At 40.3% G+C, this 26,269-nt stretch overlaps 1 protein-coding gene across 1 annotated transcript in view; it reads left to right on the top strand.

Moving 5' to 3' along the window:
• LOC136866751 (probable multidrug resistance-associated protein lethal(2)03659) overlaps positions 1-26,269 on the top strand; it is a 211,033-nt gene that overhangs the window by 34,680 nt on the left and 150,084 nt on the right. Inside the window, exons 5-7 of the mRNA XM_068226834.1 lie at positions 4,888-5,076; positions 16,875-17,161; positions 18,735-18,918. Coding sequence (XP_068082935.1) covers positions 4,888-5,076; positions 16,875-17,161; positions 18,735-18,918 — 660 coding nt within the window. The remainder of the gene's footprint in view (positions 1-4,887; positions 5,077-16,874; positions 17,162-18,734; positions 18,919-26,269) is intronic.

The following is a 26,269-nucleotide window of genomic DNA, read 5'->3' as shown; positions in this document are numbered from 1 at the left end:
ATTAATATCATTTCTGCCAACTGTAATGACTATTCTTCCGAGCTTTCAATGCATCTCACCCCACCCATCAGACAACTGAGTCTGAGTGGCTCAGCCGGTTGAGGACCGGCCTTCCCAACCGAAGCAGGCGGGTACAGTCCGGTCGTATATGAAGGCTCTGAAATAGGCTAACCTTGTGTCGGTATATTTGCTGATATGGAAATTACGATAGGCAAAATTCTGTCATCCAGGCATCTTTGAAGAAGGTAAACCTAATTACTGGGAGATTATTGGGATGTAAACCTAATAACAATATTATCACTAAAGATATTTCAAAAGATACCTTAAACTGAGAAAAGAATATTTAAAAATATAAAAATCACAGTTCCAGACTTTTCATTTACGAACAGCTGTAAATGAAACACTACTGAAGCTGGATTGTCCTTCTTTAAATACGGTTTGTATAGCGAACTAAGTTCACTCGTAATTCAACAATTTCCGATGGGAGAATTTCTAGCAAACATAATTTTGTTCAAATCACTCCAGCAACCACAAATGCTCGATGACCTGATTTATCATCCTATCGGAAAGACGTCTGAATTACAATAATTTCCGTCCGAATTTATTACAAATAGTTTCTTATATCTTGTTCATACAAATATACTGTGAATTCTTCCAAAATTTACGTACCTGACTTCATAAAGACGGCATTTGAAGCTAGTTCAAAAGTACTTAACATACGAATATTGTTGGCATATTTCCACATTAGTTCGACTACTAACACGGTATACCTCACAGAGCGATAATCTAAATCCGAAGAACTCTTCGTAACTTAAGACATATGGCGGAAACCCACAAAGTCATTGAAAAGGTTGCAGATAACTTCATATCAACGGCAATTATATCCTTTCCATAGCAACTCTTTATGAGGCACTGTATGTGAATAATCTAAACTTGCTTTGGTTGATTTTTATCCATAAATCCGAAATTCAAAATATTCATATTTACTGTCTGACATAACATATTAGTGGTAAAATTATGTGTCATGTGCTTAGCTGAACACCAGTTCACGTTGTATGATCTCTAGTAAAATTTATCATCAGTCTGAAAATTAAGTCTTAATGGAAACTGACTGAACAGTGGTCCCAAGGTGGTCTGAAGTTTAGAGAGCGTGGGGCCCGTAGCTGAGTCCTGACATTGCTTCCACTTACTTGTGATAGGCTCCTCACTTTCAACTATCCCATCCGACCTTCGTTGGTCAACTCTTTTTATTTTCCGACCTCGACGGTATTAGGTCTGCAAATCCTAGGGAGTTTTTCATTTTCACGAGCATCGTGGCCCTTGTCTTTCTTCAGCCGATACCTTCATTCTTCGAAGTGTTGGATACCTTCCATTTTTTCTCTCTGATTAGTGTTATATGGAGGTGGTTTGACTAGTTGTACTTCCTTTTAAAACAGTGAAGATAAATAACATACATTCATTTTTTCCCATAATTTCTCTCAGAATCTAAAACACAATAACCATCCATTGTTAGAACTATGTGGAATATTTTCTGCACTTATATTTGGAAATAGTTACAAAATCAACATTCAACTCTATTTTATGAAATACTTCCTTTCGTGCAGAAGCTGCCTTACGACCAAGTATACTTTTACATTAATTTTTAGAAGAGAAATGCACTTGAGAAATTTAGATGGTAACCTAATTGTAACCATGATATCTTAGAATGATTAATGAATCCCTCAAGGCTATCATGGCAATTTCCCCTAACGACATAACTGGCAGTGGTGCACCTGTTAGCCTTCGGTGGCCTAGATTAGAAGCCAGTCAAACACAATTACTAATCCACCAACCAAATCATCAGAAACAATCACACTTCATTCAGTGTCTTGAAGATAAGGGGTAATTATAATAACGGAATGACTTTTATTTTCCATGATCAATCATTAACGATTAATGATGACCCTCAGGCCCTTCTCTGTTGTGTACTGGTTAGTGTATTTAGCTGCCACGCCCGGAGGCCCGGCTTCGTTTCCCGGCTCTGCCATGAAAATTGAAAAGTGGTACGAGGGCTGGAACGGGGTCCACTCAGCCTCGGGAGATCAACTGAGTAGAGGTGGGTTCGTTGGGTTCGTTTCCCACGTCAGCCATCCTGGAAGTGGTTTCCCGTGGTTTCCCACTTCTCCTCCAGGCAAATGCCGAGATGGTACCTAACTTAAGGCTACGGCCGCTTCCTTCCCTCTTCCTTGTCTATCCCATCCAATCTTCCCCATCCCCCACCAAGGCCCCTGTTCAGCATAGCAGGTGAGACCGCCTGGGTGAGATTCTGGTCATCCTCTCCAGTTGTATCCCCCGACTCAATGCCTCACGCTCCAGGACACTGCGTTGTGGCGGTAGATATGGGATCCCTCGCTGAGTCTGAGAGAAAAACCAACCCGGGAGGGTAAACAGATTAAGAAGAAGAAGAATAAGAAGATGACCCTCAGATTGTTTCGGAGTAGTCATAATAATACGATTAACAAGAAGAAAAATACACAAAGCTTGTACTTTTATGTGACTGTTGATTTCGTGATTATAACAATGGGACCCCCACATTTTCACGGAATCCGATGCACAGAAATGCGACTCTTAAGTTCTAAAATCCCACATGCATTGGACGGAATTCGAACCACTACCACCTTAGTGAGAAACTAATGACAATACCAGTATGCTGAGTATTATTATTATTATTATTATTATTATTATTATTATTATTATTATTATTATTATTATTATTATTATTATTGGCAGGTTCGATCCTGGCTCAGTCCGGTGGTATTTGAAGGTTCCCAAATACGTCAGCCTCGTGTCGGTAGATTTACTGGCACGTAAAAGAACTCTTGCGGGACTAAATTCCGGCACCTCAGCGTCTCCGGAAACCGTAAAAGAGTAGTTAGTGGGACGTAAAGCAAATAACATTATTATTATTATTATTATTATTATTATTATTATTATTATTATTATTATTATTATCCGCTCCCTGGCTGAATAGTCAGCGTACTGGCCTTCAGTTCATAGGGCCCTAGGTTCGATTACCTGCCTGACCAAGGATTTTATTTGAATATGGTTAATTTATCTGGTTCGTGGACCGGGTGTTCATGTTCGTCTTAAGAAACGCCTCTTCTCTACTCTTCCATTCTCTTCTCTTCTCTCTTAATGAGCTTCACATGCAGTACACCATACTATGAACCTTCCGAAAGCCACGCAATAGTTAATACATCCCTTCACGCAGGCTTGGTATCAGGAAGGGCATTCGACCACACATCTGGGTCAGATTCACATCAAGGGCTGACCCCAATAAAATGGGAAAAACGCTAAGATTATTATTATTATTATTATTATTATTATTATTATTATTATTATTATTATTATTATTATTATAACATAACTCTCTCTGTGGATTACCAATAGGGTGTCGAGTTCACACCTAGTATGTTTGAAGGGTGAAAGCAGTCCGTTCGGCATTCACTATCGTACACTGCGTACAATGACGGTATGTGCATGATATATGATGACACATTCCATGTTAACCAACATAATTACTTAAAAATCAGCGATGGGTCACAGATTAGAGCTTCGGTTACGCTAGTATCGGGTAGAGTAACACGAAACGTCGGAATACACGCGCAGGCATGCTAGACTGAAAACAGTGGAGCGGAGAGCGAAGCGGCGAGTACTACAGTGCGACAAGCAAAGCACCGAAACCAAACTCATGTTTCTAATCTGGAACTAACACAGTGCAGAGAAGAGCTGAGTCACTTCTATCAGAAGAAGAAACCCAAGACATAACAATCAAAAATATTTCCTTTCGCTCCTCTTGTACCTTGATGTAAAATACGGATATCGATCGAGTTATAATCGATTAATAATGCTGTTTTGAGCCTCCGTGGCTCAGGCGGCAGCGCGCCAGCCTCTCACCTCTGGGTTTCGTCTTTCAAATCCCGGTCACTCCATGTGAGATTTTTGCTGGACAAAGCGGAGGTGGGACAGGTTTTTCTCCGGGTTCTCCGGTTTTCCCTGTCGTATTTCATTTCAGCAACACTCTACAATATCATTCAGTCATTAATCATTGCCCCAGAGGAGTGCGACAGGCTTCGGCAGCCGGCACAATACCTATCCTCGCCGCTAGATGGAGTCTTCATTCATTCCATTCCTGACCCGGTCGAATGACTGGAAACAGGCTGCGGACTTTCATTTTAAATGCTGTTTTCATTCGTAAACACATATGGTACCAGGGACACACATCACAATAATCCCAGTTTTTTTATTTATCTTACCGTAATGCCTTTAGGTTATCAAGAATTCATTACTTAGAGATTAAGTTCGTCTACCTCATAAGAAGTCTTTACTTTTATTTTTTTCGATATGTAATGAGAAGTTTGATGTAATAATTCGAATATGTGTATGAAATTTCCCTGGCTCGCTGTGTAACTAATAATACACGTGGTCAAAATCATCACGCCTTTGCTTATTGGATGTTAACTACAAATTTAAGCACTGGTACTGATGTGTATATTTTGCAGCAAATACTAGATTTTTGTGCACAATTTTCCAGTATCAACAACTCGTCCGTAATTCACTCCTGATTGCGGAGATTTTTGTCTGTGTACTATGTAAACAAACCTGTCTCACTGAAGCTTTGCCATTAAAATGCTTCGCTCGTCACACAGCTCACTGCCCTGTCCCATTATGTTTTCTGCCTAAATTAAATCAAATGAAAATACCTGTAACACATATCATTATTATTATTAGTAGTAGTAGCAGTAACAGGGACCTGTAATAATTTTAAAACATCGGAAGATATATACTTTTAATATCACTGTTGCTATAATTAAAGTCACTTAAGAACGGATATTTTTTCTTTTGCAGGATTATCTCTTACAGGAGGAGCGGGATGACCTTCCTGAGCAGAATAATAGTGATCTGTGTTTGGGTACAATATCCCTTCACCAGGGATGTGCTTCATGGTTCAATGAGAAGGAAGGGCTCAGCAATTTTAACTTGGAAATAAAATGTTCGACCTTGTGTGTAATCGTGGGACCCGTTGCCTCTGGGAGGGTAAGTTCAGTCAATAATAAAAATGATAATAATTTATTTATGACGTATCCACAATACATAGCAAATGTTTAGTAAGATATTGCACATTAACTTTGCAATTATTTACACATGCAAAGCACTTAATGTGCTTATCTGCCGTTGAAGTTTTTTTTTTCATTGTTGCAATCCTTACTATTTAAAACATTATTAAAATTCCTATTTCAACTTTATTAAGTTTTGCACATTTACCTTACCGTAATAATATTTCACACATGCTCATTTCGTCCTGCAATGTGAGTTTTTATCAATACCTGAAACGTATCATTCAAAATACGATAAATTTTCCATTCAGGGCAGATATTTTGTCATTTCTGAGGGAAACTTGTTCAAACACTTAGAAACTATAATTTGTAGTGTTTTGGGGCCATATGTATTGTAGTACCTGATGGTATGAAAATAACTCTCATACCTCAGTCTTGTTCTATGTGTATGTTCAAGTGCAATTCTGTACTGTGACTTCCAATAACTTCCTTTAATTATGTTGTACATAAAAAGCTGATTAACTCTAAAGAACCTTTCCTTTTGGTACGTCCTTATCAACACATCTTCACTTACGCTAAGCATTTCACAGTTCTCGTACTCAAAGAATGTCTTGACAATACGGTTTTGAAACATTTTTACCATATTTTTGTCTGTAACACATACCGAACCCCATATGCTCCAAGTGACTCAACAAGTGAAGCTATTATGAGGAATTATACGCAGTACTTTACCAATTGCATTATGAACAGATTTAACCTCGGTCTTTCACACAACTTACTTATTTGTTGTTGCCATGAAACCTACCTATCTATTATTATAACTAGGTATTTCATGCTTATCAACTTCCTCTAGTCACAAATACATGATATTCGTTAAATATCATGAATACACTGAACAGAATAGCCTTTTATAGTAACGTGTTCTGTCTGCATTTGGGGTAGTTATACATGGATTTTGTTTATGCCTTAGAGCCTTATCATGGCACCATTGTTGAAACTAATTGTACTCTATTTGTAAAAGCTTCCATGCCACTTAGTTTGTCATCTGCTTATATGAAATATTTCAATTTTTTAAAACACGAGCTTATATCATTGATAAAACAATATATAAAATGGGTCCTAGGATAATTCCTTGCGAAACACCTGTTTTAACAGAAGTTATTTCTCCATATATACACTGCCGGAAAAAATATCCAAACACGATGAAGTAAGGAATGTAGAATACGGAAACTCTGGGAATATATTTGCAGAGGTAACATATTTAATTGATCAATGGTACAAGACTATAGGTTAATATATCCGCCAGAAGAAGCATCGCAAATGTACCATGCAGGTCCATTAACAACTTGTGTAATTGCCTGACTATCAAATGCAGGCATGCATTGTGTCGTACAGGTGCCAGATGCCAGCTTGTGGGATAGAGTTCCATGTCTGTTGCACTTGATCGGTCATTACAGAGACGGTTAATACCGGTTGTAGATGAGGCTGGAGATGTCGTCCAATCATTTCCCATACGTGCTCGATTAGGGACAGATCGGGGGATCGAGCAGGCCAAGGCAACATGTCGACACTCTGTAGAGCACGTTGGTTACAGCGGCATGGGGTCACGCATTATCCTGTTGAGAAACACCCCCGGAAATGATGTTCATGAATGGCAGCACAACAGGTCGAATTACCAGACGGACACACACGTCTGAAGTCACGGTGCGTGGAATAACCACGAGAGTGCTCCTACTGACATAGGAAATTGCTCCCCAGACCAGAATTCCCGGTGTAGGTCCAGTGTGTCGACGCCGCAGACAGGTGGAATTCAGGCTCTCGTCTGGCTTACTTCTATTCATCTCACGGCCATCACTGGCACAGAGACAGAACCGGCTTTCATCGGAAAACACAACGGACCTTCACTCCACCCTCCAATAAGTTCTCGCTTGACACCACTGAAGTCGCAGACGGTGGTTTGGGGTAAGTGGAATGCACGCCGCAGAATCTTACCAGCCAAAGTTCTAAGTTAAAATATTAATTCCCATAAGAGGTTTTGTTCCCGCAGGACGATTATATCCTTCAATTAATTTTGCTATTGTTTGAAGAATGGATATCTTTCTATAGTTTTCATTTCAAACAGTTCATTGCGTCACTGTGGTGCCAACTGCTGCTCGAATTGCTGCTGCAGACGCAGTCCGTTACACCACAGCCATACGCCGAATGCGGTAGTCCTCCCTGCCGGTGGCGCCCTGGGGACGTCCTGAGCCCGAGCGTACCTTTTTGTGACCACTGCCGCCAGTACGCATGCACAGTGGAGACATTCCTGCAAACCCGTTCTGCAATAGCCCATTTATAGGGCCTCGTGATACTAGCCTCTTCGTCGTCGTAAAGGCATTCTTCACCCACTCGCTGTCACTCCGTCAATTCTCACAGGTAACTAACGCTCTCGCACAGTACAGCCCGTATTTAAATCAAACCTGATGTGCAAAGTCATGGGGCCGCTACTAGCGCCACGCTAATGCAACTTGCGGGAAATTTGAATCAACGTCATATTTCAGATGTATGAACATGCCTACGAACTTTCGTTCATCTAGCACAACCCTTTCTTGGTGTTCCAGTAATTTATTTTCCGCCAGTGTAATATCAGTTTTTACTCTATACGTTCGGCAAGTGAAATAACCTTCAAAAACTTTTAGTGATGTTCCTCATACCCCTATTTTGCTTAAAACTGCTCTAATTTCATCATGGGAAACTGAATCGTCCTTGGAATATCAATAAACATCCTTCAAACGTACCTACCTTCATTCAGCTTGCCAGTAATCAGATTTGAGAATTCTTCGAGTAGATTACTTGTACTCTTGTGTTTTAAAAGCAGGTTCCTGTTCATCAATAAATATTTTACAGTTTTATAAATATTGTATTTGCCGGGACAAAACCTCCTATGTGATAATATTTTGGGAGATATACTGACCCGCAGCACATACATTATGGAGAGCGAGAATGCCTTGACAATATTCACACAATATTGCACCTTAGATGACAGAATCTTACCGGCCAATGTTCTAAGCTAAAATATTAATTCCCATAAGAGGTTTTTGTTCCCGCAGCGACGATTATATCCTTCAATTACTTTTGCTATTGTCTGAAGAATGGATATCTTTCTATAGTTTTCATATTTTAAACGTGAACCTTGCTTGGAAATCGGTCTCACTATGTCAGTCTTCTGATCCTTTCAGAAGATATCTACCTCTATTATTTTATTTATTAGATTTTGTATTATTGGTCTTATTATGTATTTATTATTTTTCAAATGATTAACGGTTAATATATACAAGCCGGATGATTTAATTTTTTCCATTTCTTCAGTTTTATTTGTTATATTTACTGTACTTTCTAGCGGTAGGTAAAATTATGAAAGACTCTCTACATTAGGTAATGGCCTTCCTTGTACAATATTTTCATGTGCTACCTTGTCTAGTTCTTTAGAAAATATTTTTGAAATGTTATTAACTTTACTTTCCAGTGACTCTTCCCTATCTAAATAATGTCTTAATGTTTCTTCAATTGCCAGTTTATTTTCAGTTTTTAGCACGTCGTCTAATACTTCCCAAGTTTCCTTCAAGTCCCCTGTACAAATTTCAAATTGCTATCTGTAATACTTTACTAATATCAGCTGTTACATCATTTCTCATTCTTTTATAAAGGATGAACCCGAACTCCGCCTACGAATTGTCGGAGGCAGTTCAGAGATACGTTCTCAGTATATTGGTCCGTGGTCTCTTGATTTATTCGGTTTTTAAGGTTTGTGTTTATGTTTGTGAGAGCAAAGTATTAAAGAGGGCATTACTGTTGTCAACAGCAAGTATGGTGAGTGAATGGAAACATTTTGTTTACAAACAAGATACACAGCGAATACCATCGACATTTGCACTGTTTATATTCAGTGTAAGCTGGCCTGAATGGCTCAGTTGGTTAGATGTTGACTTTTTGATCCCATTTCGCGGGTTTAAATCCGGCTTGGCACGGTTTCCTTTAAAGCGTGTTTTAATGGAAAAACTCCATATCGTTGGCCTCCTGCACGTTAAATAACCCCTGCAAGATAAAATTTGGACACCCCGATGTCTGTTAAGAACCATCATTAAGGACGGACGTAAAGCAAATAACATTAGTATTATTATCTTCAGTGCAATGCGGATACAAAGCTAATTGGGGTAGCAAACCAAATGACATGCAATTACTCTGCAACGAGCCACCGGAGACCACGGGTTCCTCATACCAATATACTCAGAAGGTATTCCTAAATAACCTCCGAAAGTTGGTCGGTAGAGTTCGGGTTCATTCTGTATCAGGTTCTTCAATTTTCCTTATTTTCTGGATTTACGTTTCGTGCATTTTCCTATTTTTGGAAAAATCTGTCTCTTCCCTTGATTTTTGTATTATAGCACCCGTCATCCACGATTGAGTATCATTTATTAGTTTCTGTGATTTTGATCCTCTTGTCTTCTTAGTTAACATGTTAGTTGCACAGCAAATCTTCATGTATATCTCAACTGAAATCATAATGTCATTAATTAATTTTCCTATATTTTCCATCTCTGTTCTTAACGTGGCTTTACCTTTCCGCTTCGAAAATTTTATTACCATTAGTACCATGTGATATCTGTACAATTACCATATAATTATCAGAAACTATTCTCTGAATTACAGCAGAATCTCTTACCATTTTCTCATGCATGGTCGATATATGATTGTGTTAGTTCTCCACTTGCATACTTTGCTCTTGTGTACTTGTTAATGCAATGAACTAATTGATGATTTGGTGCGACATTATTGTACAAGGAAGTATGACTAGTTGTCTTTCAGAATATCTATGTTCATGTCCCAACAGGTATTACGTTTATGCCATTCATACTTTGAAAATGAATATCTAAATCCTCTACAAAGAATTTGTACTATAGTCAGGTGGTCTTTATACTGCCACAATGATCCCATATAGTCTTCCATTAATCACAACTTCCCCTGAAACATTTTCAAGCTGGTTTGTTATAATTTCTGCCTTTGCTGGCAGGACCTAGTGTTTACAGTGCACTAAGCATTTGGTATACCGAGCTCGATAGCTGCAGTCGCTTAAGTGTGGCCAGTATCCAGTAATCGGGAGATAGTGGGTTCGAGCCCCACTGTCGGCAGCCCTGAAGATGGTTTTCCGTGGTTTCCCATTTCCACACCAGGCAAATGCCGGGTATGTACCTTAATTAAGGCCATGGCCGCTTCCTTCCCATTCCTAGGCCTTTCCTATCCCATCGTCGCCGTAAGACATATGTGTCGGTGCGACGTAAAGCAAATAGCGCAAAAAAACATTTAGTATAGGCTAGAGCAAATTTGTTACTTTCTTTGATCTGTTTCCGTCTTACCTTTGGCTATGACACTATGAAAGTGACAGGTATGAGCGATGCTAGTAATGCCATTCCTTATGCAGCCAGTCCCTGCTATGAATGGTGTGAAAATGTCGCTCATAGGGTCGGTTGGTGCATGCATTTCAGTGTGCTAGGCAGGCTGATATGTAATAGCAACTTCCGGCGCGGTGAGGACAGCAACGGGAAACTACCTCACTCCTCATTTTCCTAGCACACCTCTTCAGTGATGCCAAGGATGTCTATGACTTCTGATGGCGGAGCTCTTGAGAATCCAACCAGCCTTAGGGCTGATGACTGAACATTGTTATAATTTCCTTTTCTTTAAATGTGAACCCTTCCTTGGCATAAATTATTATCCCTCCATCCCTAAAAATATTTCTTATTGAATAATGCGTGCTTTTACATGCTAACACTGTGGTACTGTGACCGTATCGGCACAATTAATATGTATTTCAAATGATATGCTTGGTAAGGAAGCAGGCAGCAAGATTTCTTTGTGTGGATGTTGGGAGAAGCATCAGATTGTGCAATAGGACGCCCGCCAGCGCGGCGCCTTACACACCCACTGTGTGGCTTAAAGAATCCCCGAACTAGGCACACGTCATAGAAGAAGCAGCAGAAGAACACTATTTTAGCGACTCCATATTGGAAAACAAATGCCAGCGCACAGCGATGCCAAAGCGATCGGGCCAATTTTAATGTATTTTCGGCGTAAATAAGGCTTGGTTAACAAAAATGCATCCGTCAGAGCGGTAGAAATAATATTGGCAACAATCTAAAATCAGGAGTTATCGTAGAAGAGATTCTCCAAGGTAAAAGCACTTGAGAATAGCATATGTATTTGGCTTAGCGTACGGACGCGATGGGTGAAACCAGATGTCTTTGGGGATTCACCATTTCCCCTTCGATCTTGTTAATTAATTACGGCAGATCCGCCGAACATAATCAACTCCGCATGGCATAGCGCACTTGTGCATAACATAGTCACACAATCTAGCGTATTGCTGATTTCGACAGGCTGGTTTATCCAGGAGAGGTCAGAATAAGAGTGGGGGAAGGGCTCGCTAGCCACCCCTATTCCCGGTTTGGCTATAAGTTGTTTCAGTTTCTTGGGGGAGTGATCAGTCGAGAACGAGCTTCAGAGGTGGAACTACGGTCGGGTCGCGAGCGATATCTACCTCTTCTTTGTCTGAATAACTGACACAAAGAAAACGGGAGTGAAGTTCTAAAAATGTTTCCAGTGTGCAGTGAGGGTAGAAAATGTAACTATATGATAAAGATATTTGTGCGACATCCGATCGCGAAGTAAACTCTGAATACTTGTCATTGTGCCGTAGGTAGTGACTGTGAAAAGTTGAGTATGCCGTGGGGATCAAACTCCGGACGGAAAACGCTCATCGTGAGGTTGAGGTCTGAAGCAGTGAGGGAGCTCATTTCTCGAGGAATATAACTTTGGGATTTGGTAATCTCAGTTTCAAAAGAAAAAGCAGTCGTCTTGTGAAGAAATACTATAAAATAAATCCATGTGAAAATGAGAATAGGATTTCAGGACCAAATTATCACACTGAGTCACGGGGAGTGATAAGTGCAGGATCTGAACGATCTAGACAGAAAAATTAGGAGAAGGACGGTTGATTTATATCACGGAAGTAGGAGGCGATAGACTTATGAAGGAGGAGATCATGAATGTTCAACTCGCCTAAGTTAAAATGAAATAGACTAGCTGAGATATCCAAAATAATTAGCATCACGTAACTTGCATCGGTCATAGAACGATAGAGGGGAAGTTTGATGGTGTCGAGTGATCAACAAGTGTGCAAGATTGTGTAAATATAATTTCAGTGATCTGTTTACCAGGAAGATGGATTACGCCAGAAATGTCATCAAACTCCTAGAACCCAGGACTGCGCGAGCCAGCGACATGGAGTGAGCACCGATGGCAGGCCCCCCGAAATCTCCGGATGGGGCTGGAAAAACACCAAAACTGTTGAGTAACGAGCTATTTTCTTCCAATGTTAGTATTTCCCCTTGTAAATAGAGTTAATGTAAAGATAGGGTTAATGATGATGTAATTGATAGGTTAATTACCTGGAGTGGTCGGATGACCTTTGTTTAATTTGATTTATGTAAGCAGATATGGGAAGGAAGTGGACCAGGAAGGATGTATAGAGTTTGGGACCCCTTTTAGAAGCTGCATGCGCATGCTATATTATATATTTTTGTTATGAGTGCTGAGAAAGATTTGAGGGGGAAAATAAGTAGAAAATTGAACAGGTTAATGCCATAAATTTCATCTGCGTGACTGCATAAGACGAGCAGGGATTAGTAGGTGACAGGTTCATTAACATGTGCCTATACAGAAGTTAATGTGGAATAGTGACAGCACTAAATTCATAAAAGTAGAGGCAGTAGTTTGTTTTGCATGCTAGTGTATAAGTTTGGCTGTAACTGAAGATGTTCGAGAAGACATGTGCGAAGGTTCGAACCTGGCCCCCCCTACACATTAGTTAGGCTAATAAAGTAGAGATTTACTAGTTGAGTTTGATCATGATTGAATATTATTATTATTATTATTATTATTATTATTATTATTATTATTATTATTATTATTATTATTTTCTTAATGTAATTTGATCGGTGTTTTTATACCGATACATTTCAAGCAACAGGTTAGAGGATTATTATTATTATTATTATTATTATTATTATTATTATTATTATCTTAAAGTAATTTGATCGGTGATTTTATACCGATATATCTCGAGCAATAGGGTAGAATATGACAGGTATACAATCTCGCCTCAGAAGGCAGAGAACTGGGAATATTGCTGTGGTCAGTGGGTGACGTATGGTGAATATTAGAAAGGAGAGTAGATACGAGTCGATCTCCAGACCTCCAGAGATATGAGAGAATGTGATGTGCGTTAGCGATTGAATTTGAGAAATGATTCTCGTGTATTGAAGGTATGTGGGCTGGCTTGAGCAATGAATAGATTGCGCCAGTTTCTAACGAATTAAATTTTATAGACACCATGTCTTAGCGTAAGCCGGCTGGTTGGTGTTTTTAGCTTCCAGACAGTGTAAAGATTGACCGCTGTAAATTTACGATCCAGGAGGAAGGGAGCGACTTGCGAGGGTAGGTCCCGGGCACGGGCGAAGTAGCTGGTCGTGCTAACAGGCTGCCTTGCCCTTGGAGAAATAATGACTGTAGAGTTCTGTAATTGCCACATATGCTGTAAGCCACGAACCACGTAGCAATATAGATGTTCCCGTTGTATGACAGTGTTCACATGATTAGCGTAAATTAGGGCTTGATTGCAGGATCTTTGATGGAGACGGACATTGTCTCCAGTTCAAACCTTGACTGCACATAGACAGGACGACTACTCGCACAAGCAGCGGGTGCTGCGAGATGAAATACAGCCATTTATATTTTGTGTTGTTGTATAAATATGTGTTTCTTTTTCAGGGTGTAATCTTGTTTTGTGATAAGTACTGTTCTGCGCGAATTTAGACTTCGTGAAATTTCACTGATAGTTGTTGTAAGTGACGAGTTCGTTGTCGAGCCTGTGTTCGTTTGATTTTTATTTCATTTGTCTTCCAATTAGTGGAGACGCGTGACCTTATTTCTTTCCCATGATTTAAGTAAAGCATATGATTATTTCTCCAGTATACTTTTATTCACGTATAGATATTTGGTGGCGGTAGATGTAAGCTAAATGACCACTCTGGGGTAGTTGAGTTAGTGTAAGTAAATTTTAACTTAATGATGTGGGATTCGGTCCCAGGGGATACTGGTATTTGGAGGAAAATGGTTCGTAATTGTAACTGTAAATAGATAACATGTGTTATATTTTGTTTTGTGTAACACTCAACAGTTTAATGTTCAACGGGTGATAGACAAACAAAAATCAGAGGTAGAAACGTAGTATGTCTACAAGCACGATCATCCTTTGGGGATGTGTATTTTTTGTTTTATGTAAAATTAGGTATCCATCAGGTTGTGGGTTCGGATGGAAGTTTTTTCCTCCATCTGAAATATTATTAGAAGCTGTGGTCATCCACATAGATATTCTAATGAAATGTGGATGAAGTTAGCTGATGGATGGTGGCACGGATTTTACCGTTGCTAAGTAATTGTCTTCATTTTGGTCAATTTATATTACTTTACCAAGAATGTCATAGTGTTTGTATAGATTTCAACGAGCGCTTTAGTAAATGGGAAAAACTTATTTGTGCCTATCTTTTCCGAAATACAAGCATCCAAGAACCTCTTCCGTTCATTGTAGGCCTTTAAGTAATTTTAAGTTTAATAGCCTCTACATGCCGCGAACGGTCTTCGACCCTGAGGAGTCCGTGTTCAGACCTCAGGAACGGGAGAGTAGCTTTGACCTGGCTGTGCTGTATGGCCGATAACTTCTCATGTGAGCGGATTAACGATACAATCCCAATGAGGGGAAATCGGCACAGGCCGAATAGGTCCCTTGACTATCGACTTCCGTGGAGCATGGTCCCATGTGTTCGTGGTTTGTTGTCACATGGTCCCATGAGTCATGGGGGACGGTGGGAAAGGTCCCAGTACCTCCTTTCGGACATTTCCTCTTCCCCTTCTGGGTGCTTCAGTATTTTTTGTCAGACAGTATATATAAATGATATAAGTAAAGAAGTGGAATCACTGATAAGGCCGGATGATGTTATACTCTATAAAGTGGCAAATGGGTTGCACGAGCGTGCGTGACTGCAGGGGAACTTCACAGTGTTGTGAGAGAGACAACGGATCATGGCATGATGGAAAATGGGATGAAAAGTCAAGTTATATGTTTCACTAAGAGGAAAAGTCCTCTCAGTTTTAATTACTGTGTTAATGGAAGTGATAATACCTCATACGGATCACTGCAACTTCCTAAGTATTAACATAACGAATGACCTGATGGGGGTAATCATATTAGTGAGGTTGTTAAGAATGGCTACAGATCTCTTCACATGGTTATCATAGTGTTTACAGGTTGTAGGAGCGATGTAAAGGAGAGGACGTATAATGCTCTGGTAAGACCCTATTTAGTGTATGGGACAACAAGCAACATTACTTGATACCGTACGAGAACTGGAAAAGATCCAAAGGAAAGCAGGACTAATTGTTCTGGGTGATTTTTGACAAAGGAGTAGTGTTGGCAAAGTTAGGGCTGGGAAGACTTGGGAGTAAGTAGAAGGGAAGCTCGACAATGCGGTATTTTTCCAGCTGTCAGCGGATAGATGGCATGGAATGATATTAGTAGACGTATACGTTTGAGCGGAGCTTTTAAAAGTAGGAAAGATCATAATATGAAAATGAAGCTGGAATTCAAAAGGACAAATTGGGGCAGCTATTAATTCATAAGACGAGGAATAAAGAATTAGTATAAATTATCAACGGAAATGTTGGATAAATTTCCTAGTTCTTTGAAAAATTTAAGAAACAATTGATAGGGAATATGTTACATGTGCTGCAACTCTAAATGCTGATCATTGATAACTGATTGACCTTAATCCTATTGAGCCCATCTAGGATATTTTGAGAGATATATACATGCCAAGGATGCTGCGCAGCGATCATGTATCAGTAAGGTTCCACAACGCTTCCGGTGTCTCGTGGAGTGTAGACTATGCTGCATTGTTGCAGTTATCAGGGCGATAAGGGGTGCTGCTCACGACTTGCCAGGTAACATAGATCCATAATTCGACAAGGCTAACCAATATACTACCTTCTGGATAATTTATAACGAACCAGATATTCATCACCAATTTCGTTCGGAATGGCCAGCGGATGGCGTATTTCATTAGCATGGATCCGTCTCGAATTGCACTTTCTCTTTTATAACTGCATCCAGATATTTGAGCACCCTTATATTATAATGAATGTTATACAGCAAATGGTATTGTTCTCTCAGTGTCTGTATTTCCTATTGTTAGGAACGTAAGGAATGCCTGTAGAGTATACTGTATTATTTTGAACATTACCAGTTATCACAAGACATGTATGTTATGAATTTGCTTAAATGTTTTAAAAACAATGCAATAACTCCTTTACTTTCTTTCTTTCACCTCTCTTCTGGAGCCTGGATTTTGATACAATAACAGGTTAGAATGCAAACTTACTGAAGTGAGTAGCATGCATAGTCTACCATCACAAAGATTGTGCTATGGGGTTTGCATAAACATTAGGGGTACAGCCCATCAGAACCCCTATAATGCATGTTATTCTTACTACATTATGGAAGAACGGGTGGCCGACAAATCCTACTGACCAAATTAGTTTGCAATCTAACCTGTTACTGCATAAAAATCCGGGCTTTAGTAATGTAATAGAATCTTCCAAACCTGAGTGTTTCACTCTTTGTTCTAGAGTTCGCTGCTGCACTTACTGCTAGGTGAACTGCCCTTAACGTCGGGGACGCTCAACATGGCTGGCAAGTTATCCTACTGTTCCCAGGAACCTTGGATATCTGTTGGCACTGTAAGACAAAACATAGTATTCGGACAACCCTTCGATGCTGATAAATATCGAGAGATAGTGAGAATATGTGCCCTCCAAAGAGACTTCCAACAGTTTCCGGACGGAGATTGCACCTTCGTAGGAGAAAAGGGCATCACCCTTAGTGGTGGACAAAGAGCTAGAATAAATCTTGCAAGGTATGTGGTGATAAATATAAGTGTTATATGCATAAGCTAGGTATTATAGCAAACCCTCTAACTGTACGAACACCTTTCCTTCAGTATAGTGACTTTTTTATAAAATTTAAAACGATTCGTTACCGGAGTTTCTACTTTTCAGATCAGGTAGTGCCACAAGTGTCCTTGTGAGATTCAATGAACCTACCGTCGAGGAATAATCCAGGAGGTATTACCAGTAAATTTATTCGTGTCCTCGCCCCGAGGTGATGCAGCTCTTTTCAGGCATAGTCACAAAGGAGGTGAGCTGCGTGTAGCTTTCTAACAACATATCCCTCTCCTGACAATCTTAAATTTCTGACAGTGCCAGGAATCGAACCCGGGCTCATGAGGACGGCACCTATTAGAGCTAAATATTACACTATGGATGTGGACAGCGTACAGCTGAATATGTGGGTTTTCTGCTTCCAGTTATAAGCAGCAACGAACCAACCACTCGCAAGAATCACCAATTCTCTAACCGCAGTGTTTACCTGCGTTTTATCGTTTGCATTTACATGACTCAACACCGCAGCAGGATCAAGCTTGCGACGCTCCCGTAGCCCTCTTATTCGCTCTGCTGGTGTACTTTTGATCTTATCTGAGCCTTTATTGAGTCTAGTTTCCTCCTTCATATACTATTTCTAAGATTTTACCCGCTTATTATTCATTTATTTTAACAATTTTACGAAGTATGCCGAAATTCGTCAGTTTCCAGTCACAAAACTTGAAACATTTTTTTTTATTTACAGACACATTTCAATTTGTCCGTTGTATTCAGATCGATCTTGTCGATTTAAATCAAAATACATCTCATTCGTCTCTACGGGGCATCTACATGCCAAGCAACACTGCGCGGTAACCGACGTTTGACGACAAAAGGCGTACCTTGACGAGGCGGCCATCTTATGGCGATGTCATGTGCATCACGTCAGCTGGCGTGGTCACGTCTTAAGCATTCGTCCTTCTGCTTTTAAATAATAAACAAACCATTCCCGTACATTTGAGCTATTATCACTTTTTACGTTAGCAGAAAAAGTCACTTTGATTTTTTCGAGAATCTCGATCCATACTTATTTGAAGTTTCACGTCGAGAAAATTATAGTGTTTTAATGTCTCTTGAACAAGAGAGGTTTTAGTTCATGCTGAGATAGGAGTGGCCTGGACGGGAAAGGTAGCATCCAAGCTCTAATAAGATAAAGGCTCAAACTTTTCTTGATGTGAGAATTGGAAACCACGAAAAAACATCTTCAGGGCTGTCAGCTGCAGGGATTGAACCCATAATCACCCAATTTCAAACTTATAGCTACACTGCATGTTTTGTGAAGCCTGCTCTCTCAGTATTTAGTGAATTAAATGTATAAACTTTCTCACGAAAGGAATTATATGATCCAGCATTGTTTCAAACAATGGCCATTCTTTGTCAATTACTTCACGTTTTCGGGGGTAGTGATCTCAAATCTAAATATTCATTAACTGCATAATACTGTAAGTATTCAAAGTTACTGTTCGTAGTTTTGTGTGGTTGTGTTGATGGTTGAACATCCTGTTCCAGAGCAATATACCATGACGCTGACATTTATCTCCTGGACGATCCTCTCTCATCTGTTGATTCACGTACCGCAGAACATATATTCAAAGAGTGTATACTATCCTACTTGAAAGAGAAGACATGTGTCTTTGTAACACACCAGCTGAAATACCTCCCCTATTCTCAGCATGTTGTGGTTCTGTACAGGGTAAGTTCTAATATTGCAATTTTATTGTCATTTCTATCAGTATCTCTCCTATCGTCACCTAAGGCTGGTATCTCAATGGATAAAACCTCCATGTTTTGGGCCCTCGACACTTTTCTCATTTAATTTGGCGCAAGTATGTCCTTGTCATATTGGCATGGTGGAGAGGATTATGTATTTATGGCGGAACAGCAATTTCGATCACAAACACATCATCCAATCCTGATTGTAAGATGTATAAGTTGAGACTAGACAGATTCAATATCGCTTGACTGTCTCGTTTTAGATAATTTTATTGCCAAATATACCTCGCACTCGCAGAGCACGTAAATAAAATTCGTTTGATACTATAATGTCTACTAATATTTGTTTTCGCTCCTTTATATTCCGCAACTCTAAGGTAATCCATTTGAAAACGCCATAGCATGAGAAATATATGCCTGATAATAATAATAATAATAATAATAATAATAATAATAATAATGTGTCATGGGAATAATACATTTTATTGGTTCTACATCTCACTAACTACTTTTACGGTTGTCAGAGATGCCAGGAGTCGGAATTTAATCCAGTAGGAACATTTTACGCTTCAGTAAATCTGCCGGCACGAGATTGGTGTATGTTAGCATCTTCGTGTACCACCGGGTTGAGCCAGGATCGAACTTGGGCCTGAAAGCACAGCGCTCTAACGCCTGGGCTATACAGCCCGGCTATCCATACACAGTGACCATCAAGGAAAAGTGATGGCAAACTCTAGCGCGGCACGCATAGCGAGTCCTGCCGTTCCCTTCAACAAGAAGAAATTAAGGAACAGTCTCATTAACATGAAAACCGGGAGTACATGTAAAGAAGGCAATGATTTCCTTTTCCTTGCTTTAATAAAGTCTGTACTTCTTCAGAACCTTACCGTTCCTCCTCGCTGGAGACAGACACTGCTTCCTTCAACAAGAAGGAATTAAGGAACAGTCTCATTAACATGAAAACCGGGAATAAATGAGACGAAGGCAATGATTTCCTTTTTCTTGCTTTAATGTCATAGTAGCAGCAGGAAATTGTTTCCAGTTTCCTTTATGCGGACGTAGCATCTTGAAAGGAAATTCCGCGATACGCGTCGGAATTTGTCTTCTATTATTCCACTTATTGTTCTCTTTAGTTCGTTTTCCAGGGTCTCAGGAGTCTCTGGAGATAATGATCATCGTGAGCGGATGACATGGTTCAAGAAGTTGAACAAACAGGATAAAAGTTATGGAGTTATAAGAGCTCTTGACCTAATAAGCGGAACAGACGGGAATCTGAAAGTACAGTAGCTGATCCATGTCTGTTTCATTCGAGTTTCCCAGCCAAGGTTGATAATGGTGTCACGATAGACTTCATTATTATCCTGTGACAAAATGGCATCTTTACTGTTCACAGTGCCCTGCCATGAATCGATGCTTTTTAGTTCTTCCTGAACTCTTTGCTGTTTCAGTTGCTGTCTGCACGTATGGCAGTCGTGCACTATGTTATTTTACATGAGCATTTCACCAAACACAAAGAATAAACTTACACTGCCTAACAAAAAATATGAAGTGGCCAGAAGAAATGGTCGGATGTCAACGTAACTTTGTATGCGTACACACCATCCGCGGATACGTAAATGATTAGAGCTGCAATCCTCTGTGACACGTAGGACGGCCACTAGAGGGCATTTGTGTTGATTGTGTTTAGTGTTGTTACCAGTCCTGGTAGGGTATGTAAGTGACATGGACAGCGTCAACACTGTGAGCGACACGAAGATGCCGCTTATTCGTGTGAGACAGCATTATCAGCAGCTGGCATAGTTTGAAAAGGGTCTCATTGTAGTTCTCCACTGTAGGCCTGATTGTTGAATCGTGCAAGATCCAGATTTGTGGGGCATTCGGATGTGACAATGGCCCGATGTTGGACTGCATGGGGATGTGAGGGCTGGCATACTCATCGTCAAGGTTCCGGTGGACCACGTCTGACCACCAGAACGGTAGATCGCCGTGTTATGCACCAAGCATATTGTAGCTCCTTCACATATGCGCCTGCGATCCAAGAACATGTAAATCACTACCTTCAACATTCTGTATCCCGCACTGTTGGTCGGAGGCTAGCAGCAGCCGGACTAGAGAATTCGTGTGCGGTGACCGAGAAACATGGACTGCTGAAGAACGGCATCACACTGTGTACAACAAAGAAGCGAGGTTCTGCACTACCCCGGATGACCATCGTCTGCAAGTATGGCGGCGACCTGGGGAGAGGTCCCATACTTCATTGTTTCGGAACCACTGTTATTCGTAGCGGCATGGTGTGAGGAGCCATCAGGGGTGACTTCAGGTCACGGCTGGTGGTGATTAAGGGAACTCTGACGGCACAACGGTATGTCACGGATATCTTGTGTCGTCACGTGTTACCTCTAAGGTGACAGTACCATGGTGCCATTCTCCAACAGGACAATGCTCGTCTAGATATGACACGTGTCTCTATGAACTCTCTGCGAGATGTTGAGGTACTCCCGTGACCAACAAGGTCCGCAGATCTGCCCCCGGTAGAACATGTGTGGGACCAGCTCGAACGGCAACTCTGTCCCAGGGCCAGTATCCAGGATATCAAGGACCAGATACAACTGAAACAGTGCATGCATCCAGGCCAGAGGGTGTGAACAATATACTGATAAGTGCGCTCGTACTGTCAAGTTCTTTGTAAATTTTACTCGATTTCGTAATCATTGAAATAACATCACATACCCTTATTACAAACTATCCACTTCATGTCCGTATCGATATGACAATCTAAGAATCGAAGAATTATTTCACCACCTAATCGATATGTTTATTTGCCTTTGGCAATTTTATAAAATTATTAGTAGTACATGTTTCGACTGCTTCGCAGATTTCACCAGCTACATTCACTTATACATAGGTATAAAAAAGATGAAAATATACACAATATGTGTTCTCGTAACAACCCTTGATCTCTTCTCATGGTAAACTTACGACTTATTCTAATGGGGAAGGATGATGATGGTGGTGAGGGGGGTTGGAGGGGTGGGGAGGAATGCCTACAAAGTATAAATAAAAAATTATCCTTACTAAAAAAATAATTAACAATGTTTCAGTTTCCAATTAAGGAGAGGAAAACGTATTTTTAAGTCTCTTTGGCTTTTACCGGAAGCGTGTTTAAAAACACTAATTAACTTTTTACAAACTAATTTTTAAAATGTAGTTAAAGTGTAGTTAAAACTTATTCCTCACTAAAATGCTATTAAAACACGTGTCAGCTTCTAATTGAGGAGTTAAATATTTTTAAAATCACATTCATGCTTCTGTTCGAAAGCGTGCTTGGAAAAACACTGGTTAACTTTTTATCATTGTATTACTAAAGGTGGATTCCTTATTGCTCAAATGTTGAATACTCTTGCAGATAAATGTTAGGACTTGCTTAGATGTCACTTGTCCATGAACTTAAAAACGGGGCAGCCTGTAACACGATCCCTGTCTGTGGATTTCCGTCTTTACTATACCATACCAGATCGAGGACGGAGTACACTGGCACAGACCCATACCCAAGATAGCGGGAAGTAACATAACAACGACATAAGAATTTGGAGATTTTGTTTGTTTTATTTTATAAATTGAGAGATAGAAAGTCTGAATAACAAACAAACAATAGAAAGGGTTATTAATAAGCTCGTCAGCTCTATCAATATCGGGGACTTAGAAGTCCGATCATCAGGTACAAAAACTTGCGATAATTACAAGTTTACATAGGGAAGAGCATAATTGCTCCGGACAGATACAATATTTCATAAGAGCAAAATTTCCTCCTAGAAGGTACATTACACAGGAGTCCGAGCTCCTAAATATCATAGTCTAGCCTCGCAGCGGCAATCAGTTTATTTTCATACACTGAAATTGCTCTAGGCAACCATTCGAGTGACCTCACTTTAAAGTGCTCATACACGGCTGCCCTATGTTGGGCTTATCAATTGCTCCCCAATAAGATTGAGCACTGTTAATAAAGTGAACAAAAACGAAGAAACCGTTACAGAATAAGTAGGGGCATAAGTGCCCATACTACATGGCCTAACTAGTAAAAAGACAAGGTTGCATATAGCCGGCCACAAAGAAAAGGCAAGGAGGCGAAACACCAACACTACTTATAGAAATTACTAGAGCCGGGCTGAGTGGCTCAGACGGTTAAGGAGCTGGCCTTCTAACCCCAACTTGGCAGGTTCGATCCTGGCTCAGTCCGGTGGTATTTGAAGGTGCTCAAATACGACAGCCTCGTGTCGGTAGATTTACTGGCACGTAAAAGAACTCCTGCGGGACTAAATTCCGGCACCTCGGCGTCTCCGAAGACCGTAAAAGTAGTTAGTGGGACGTAAAGCAAATAGCATTATTATTATTATTATTATAGAAATTACTAGAAACCTAAATGGGCTTGTGGCCCAATGATACAGAGTCTAATCCTATACTATAAGGGGTGACTGAAAGAGAAATATTTAAAGCCGAGACAAGATTTATAAAATGTTGAGGTTGAAAGCTTTAGTCACCCATTGCAAGGTTGAATGGGAAATGACAGAAGAGCATCACTTTTTGTTCCCTTACATTACATATTTCCTAGTAGGAAATATAAATCGAGTCCTCAGACTTCACCAATAATCCTACATTGAAACCACCAGTTTACAAAATTACATTAAAAGAAAAACGGCTGAAACCTTCCCTTCAATCTACCCGCACATGCTTAGGTAAATTCTGCCATTACCTTGTGTCGCTGGATGTTCTTCAAGAGGCCACTCCATGCTACCTGGGCTTCCGTCAAGTCACACTCCCAACCACTGGAGGAATTCAGACAAGACGGCCCTAAGTGCCCTGCTTTTATAGTGCCGTAAGGGGAAGCTTCCAGAACATTTTGCAGATTGGCTGGCTTCCTGAATACACCCCCGGATTTAATTGGCCAGTAAACATATCTCGAAGCGTCTCATATGTAGATTACAAAGAGGATGAACCAGCAGAAGTGTTGATAATTTTGGTAAATTAAAAGGACAATCCTTAGGAAAAGGTTTACCAACTCCTTAAATAAAATAACGCTATTAATTAGTTAGTTTTTAGTCCTGTAGGAGAAGAAATCAAATCCATTGTAGAGCCACCTAACTATAGAAGACAAAATTCTTTGGTAGTTTACAAGTTCAAGTCCATTGGCATAGATGGCCGTAGAGAAGGGGCGCAGTTTAAATAGCCGGGGAAGGTGTTCCCCTGGTAAAGACCTCCAACCCCCAAGGTTATACAATGGGGTGAGCAGCTTTGAAATCTTGAAGAACATTAGCATATTGATTTTGAGAAATACATTGGTAAGCTGGAGTATATATTGTTTAAGTGTCCGTTCTTGTTTGTTTGTTTGTTTGTTTGTTTCGGATTCTTGAAGTAGAGTTGCCCTGGTAACATCACCGAATTAATCCAAGCCCGGGCTATAGTGCCCAGGGGTAATAACATGAGCAGCCGCCGCTGCCGACGTCTCGATGGGATGCACGGACTTTTGGTTACCCTGAGATACAACTCTCCCAGTACAGTGAGATCAGAAGCCAAGATGATATGAGGCCCAGACCAAACAGTAAGGTTCCGCTCTAAGATAGAGTAGGAAGTGGAGTACTGCATCCCAGTACCTTTTCACGATGACAGGCCCAAAGGAGGTAGTTTCTGGAGTCTTAGTCGGAACGTTGCGGGCCCATATCACGCACTGGCATCTCTCCCAGGGGGGTTTCACATGGCCTCAGGTGTAATGTTTGGCACTATCGTACACAGGTACTACATGCAGTGTACATAAAGGCTGGCGATTTTGGAGGAGGAGCACACGGAATTTCAGATTTAGGTTTGGAGACAGGCGTGGCTTATGGCCGAATACGTAGAAATTAGAGAAGGGAAGGTTTTTACAATTGAATATTAACATGAAAGCAAAAATTAATATTTAGGGTACAACATAATCATACGAGAAGTACATGTTTACGTACAGAAGTTCAGATGAACAATAGGAGCAGAAGTCTTCCTTATCTTGACTTCCTATAATACATAGACTTAAAAAATACCCTAAGGAAAGAAATATAACTAATTCATCAATTTAATCACATGGTGGCATATAAAGAATGATGAGAAAGGCGTTTAAACAGGGTTTACCTGAGAAATTATTATTTCAGTCTCCATATTACTCACCAGAAGGGTGACAGGAGTAAGAAAATCAAAAATAACACAAGGTCAATGAAATCAGAGGGCAAGCTTGCCCGCGGAAACAAAATTGTTAACCATGATCGGATCTCCAACTTTTAAATTGGTGAGTTTTCGTCCACGGGCATACCTCCTTTTTTCTCTCTTATGAGAGGCCTTAAGATTATATCTTTCCTCCATAGATCCCTAATATTCTCTGGATCCATTTACTCTGGAAGGAGCTCATTAATAGACCACAAATTCGACAATGGAGTGTTTGGGACGAACTTAAACGTACGAGAAATTGACGAAAAATTTGGGACTCATGAACGACCGAATTAAAATCTGAAGATAACCAATGCAGTGATGTATCCCAACGAGAATGACCTTCGTGGTGGAAGGCGATAAGGGCTGAGAAGATTACGATTAACCCGCTCACCGATAGATTGCCGGGGGTGGTAGGCCGAAGTAGTGACGTGTGAACGACATGCAAGAAAATCGAATCTACGGGCATTTATAAGAGGAAACCGCTTGAATATGATAGGAGATACCAGGACGAGAACGTGGACGGTCAGTGATCTGGGTGATATGTTTAAATAACGAAGTAAGCAGTTTGGGTCATCAGCGGAAGTGCATGGTGAAGGAGTGATGACACAAGGGGTTCTAGAGTATACGTGCGGTGCTGGTGTTGATAACCCTGGACAGGTGATTCAACGGTCTACGTTAGATCTTACAGTTGAGTTAAATAACAGTGGGAGTAACGACGAGGTTAGCCGGATGTCAATAGCGGCGCCGCGTGGAGGAGCTGAGGATACTTCCAGGCGTAGGTCAGTGAGTCTAAAAGACTTTTTTCAGAAGAAGGGGATGGATTCAGATAGTAGATTAAAAATCACAGAAGAACTATCTGAGAAGGACGTTATTTGTTCTCCGGAGGGGAGTATAATGGAAGTGAAAAGATCTAGAATGACTAGAAGTAAGACAGGGAGTTTAGAACATAAAAGTAAAAAATAACTAGAGTTAAGTGTATCATGTATTAATATTGAAGGAGTATGGAGCAAAATAGGTAACGAAGACTTTAAAGAGCTACGGTACTGGAAGAAATGGACATCCTTGGGCTTGTAGAAACTTGGGCTGATTACAAGAAAGAC

This window comes from Anabrus simplex, chromosome 3 (assembly GCF_040414725.1).
Source record: "Anabrus simplex isolate iqAnaSimp1 chromosome 3, ASM4041472v1, whole genome shotgun sequence".
Classification (NCBI taxonomy): Eukaryota; Metazoa; Arthropoda; class Insecta; order Orthoptera; family Tettigoniidae; genus Anabrus; species Anabrus simplex.
Note: the sequence above shows the minus strand (reverse complement) of the source record. Positions and strands in the feature narration are given on the sequence as shown.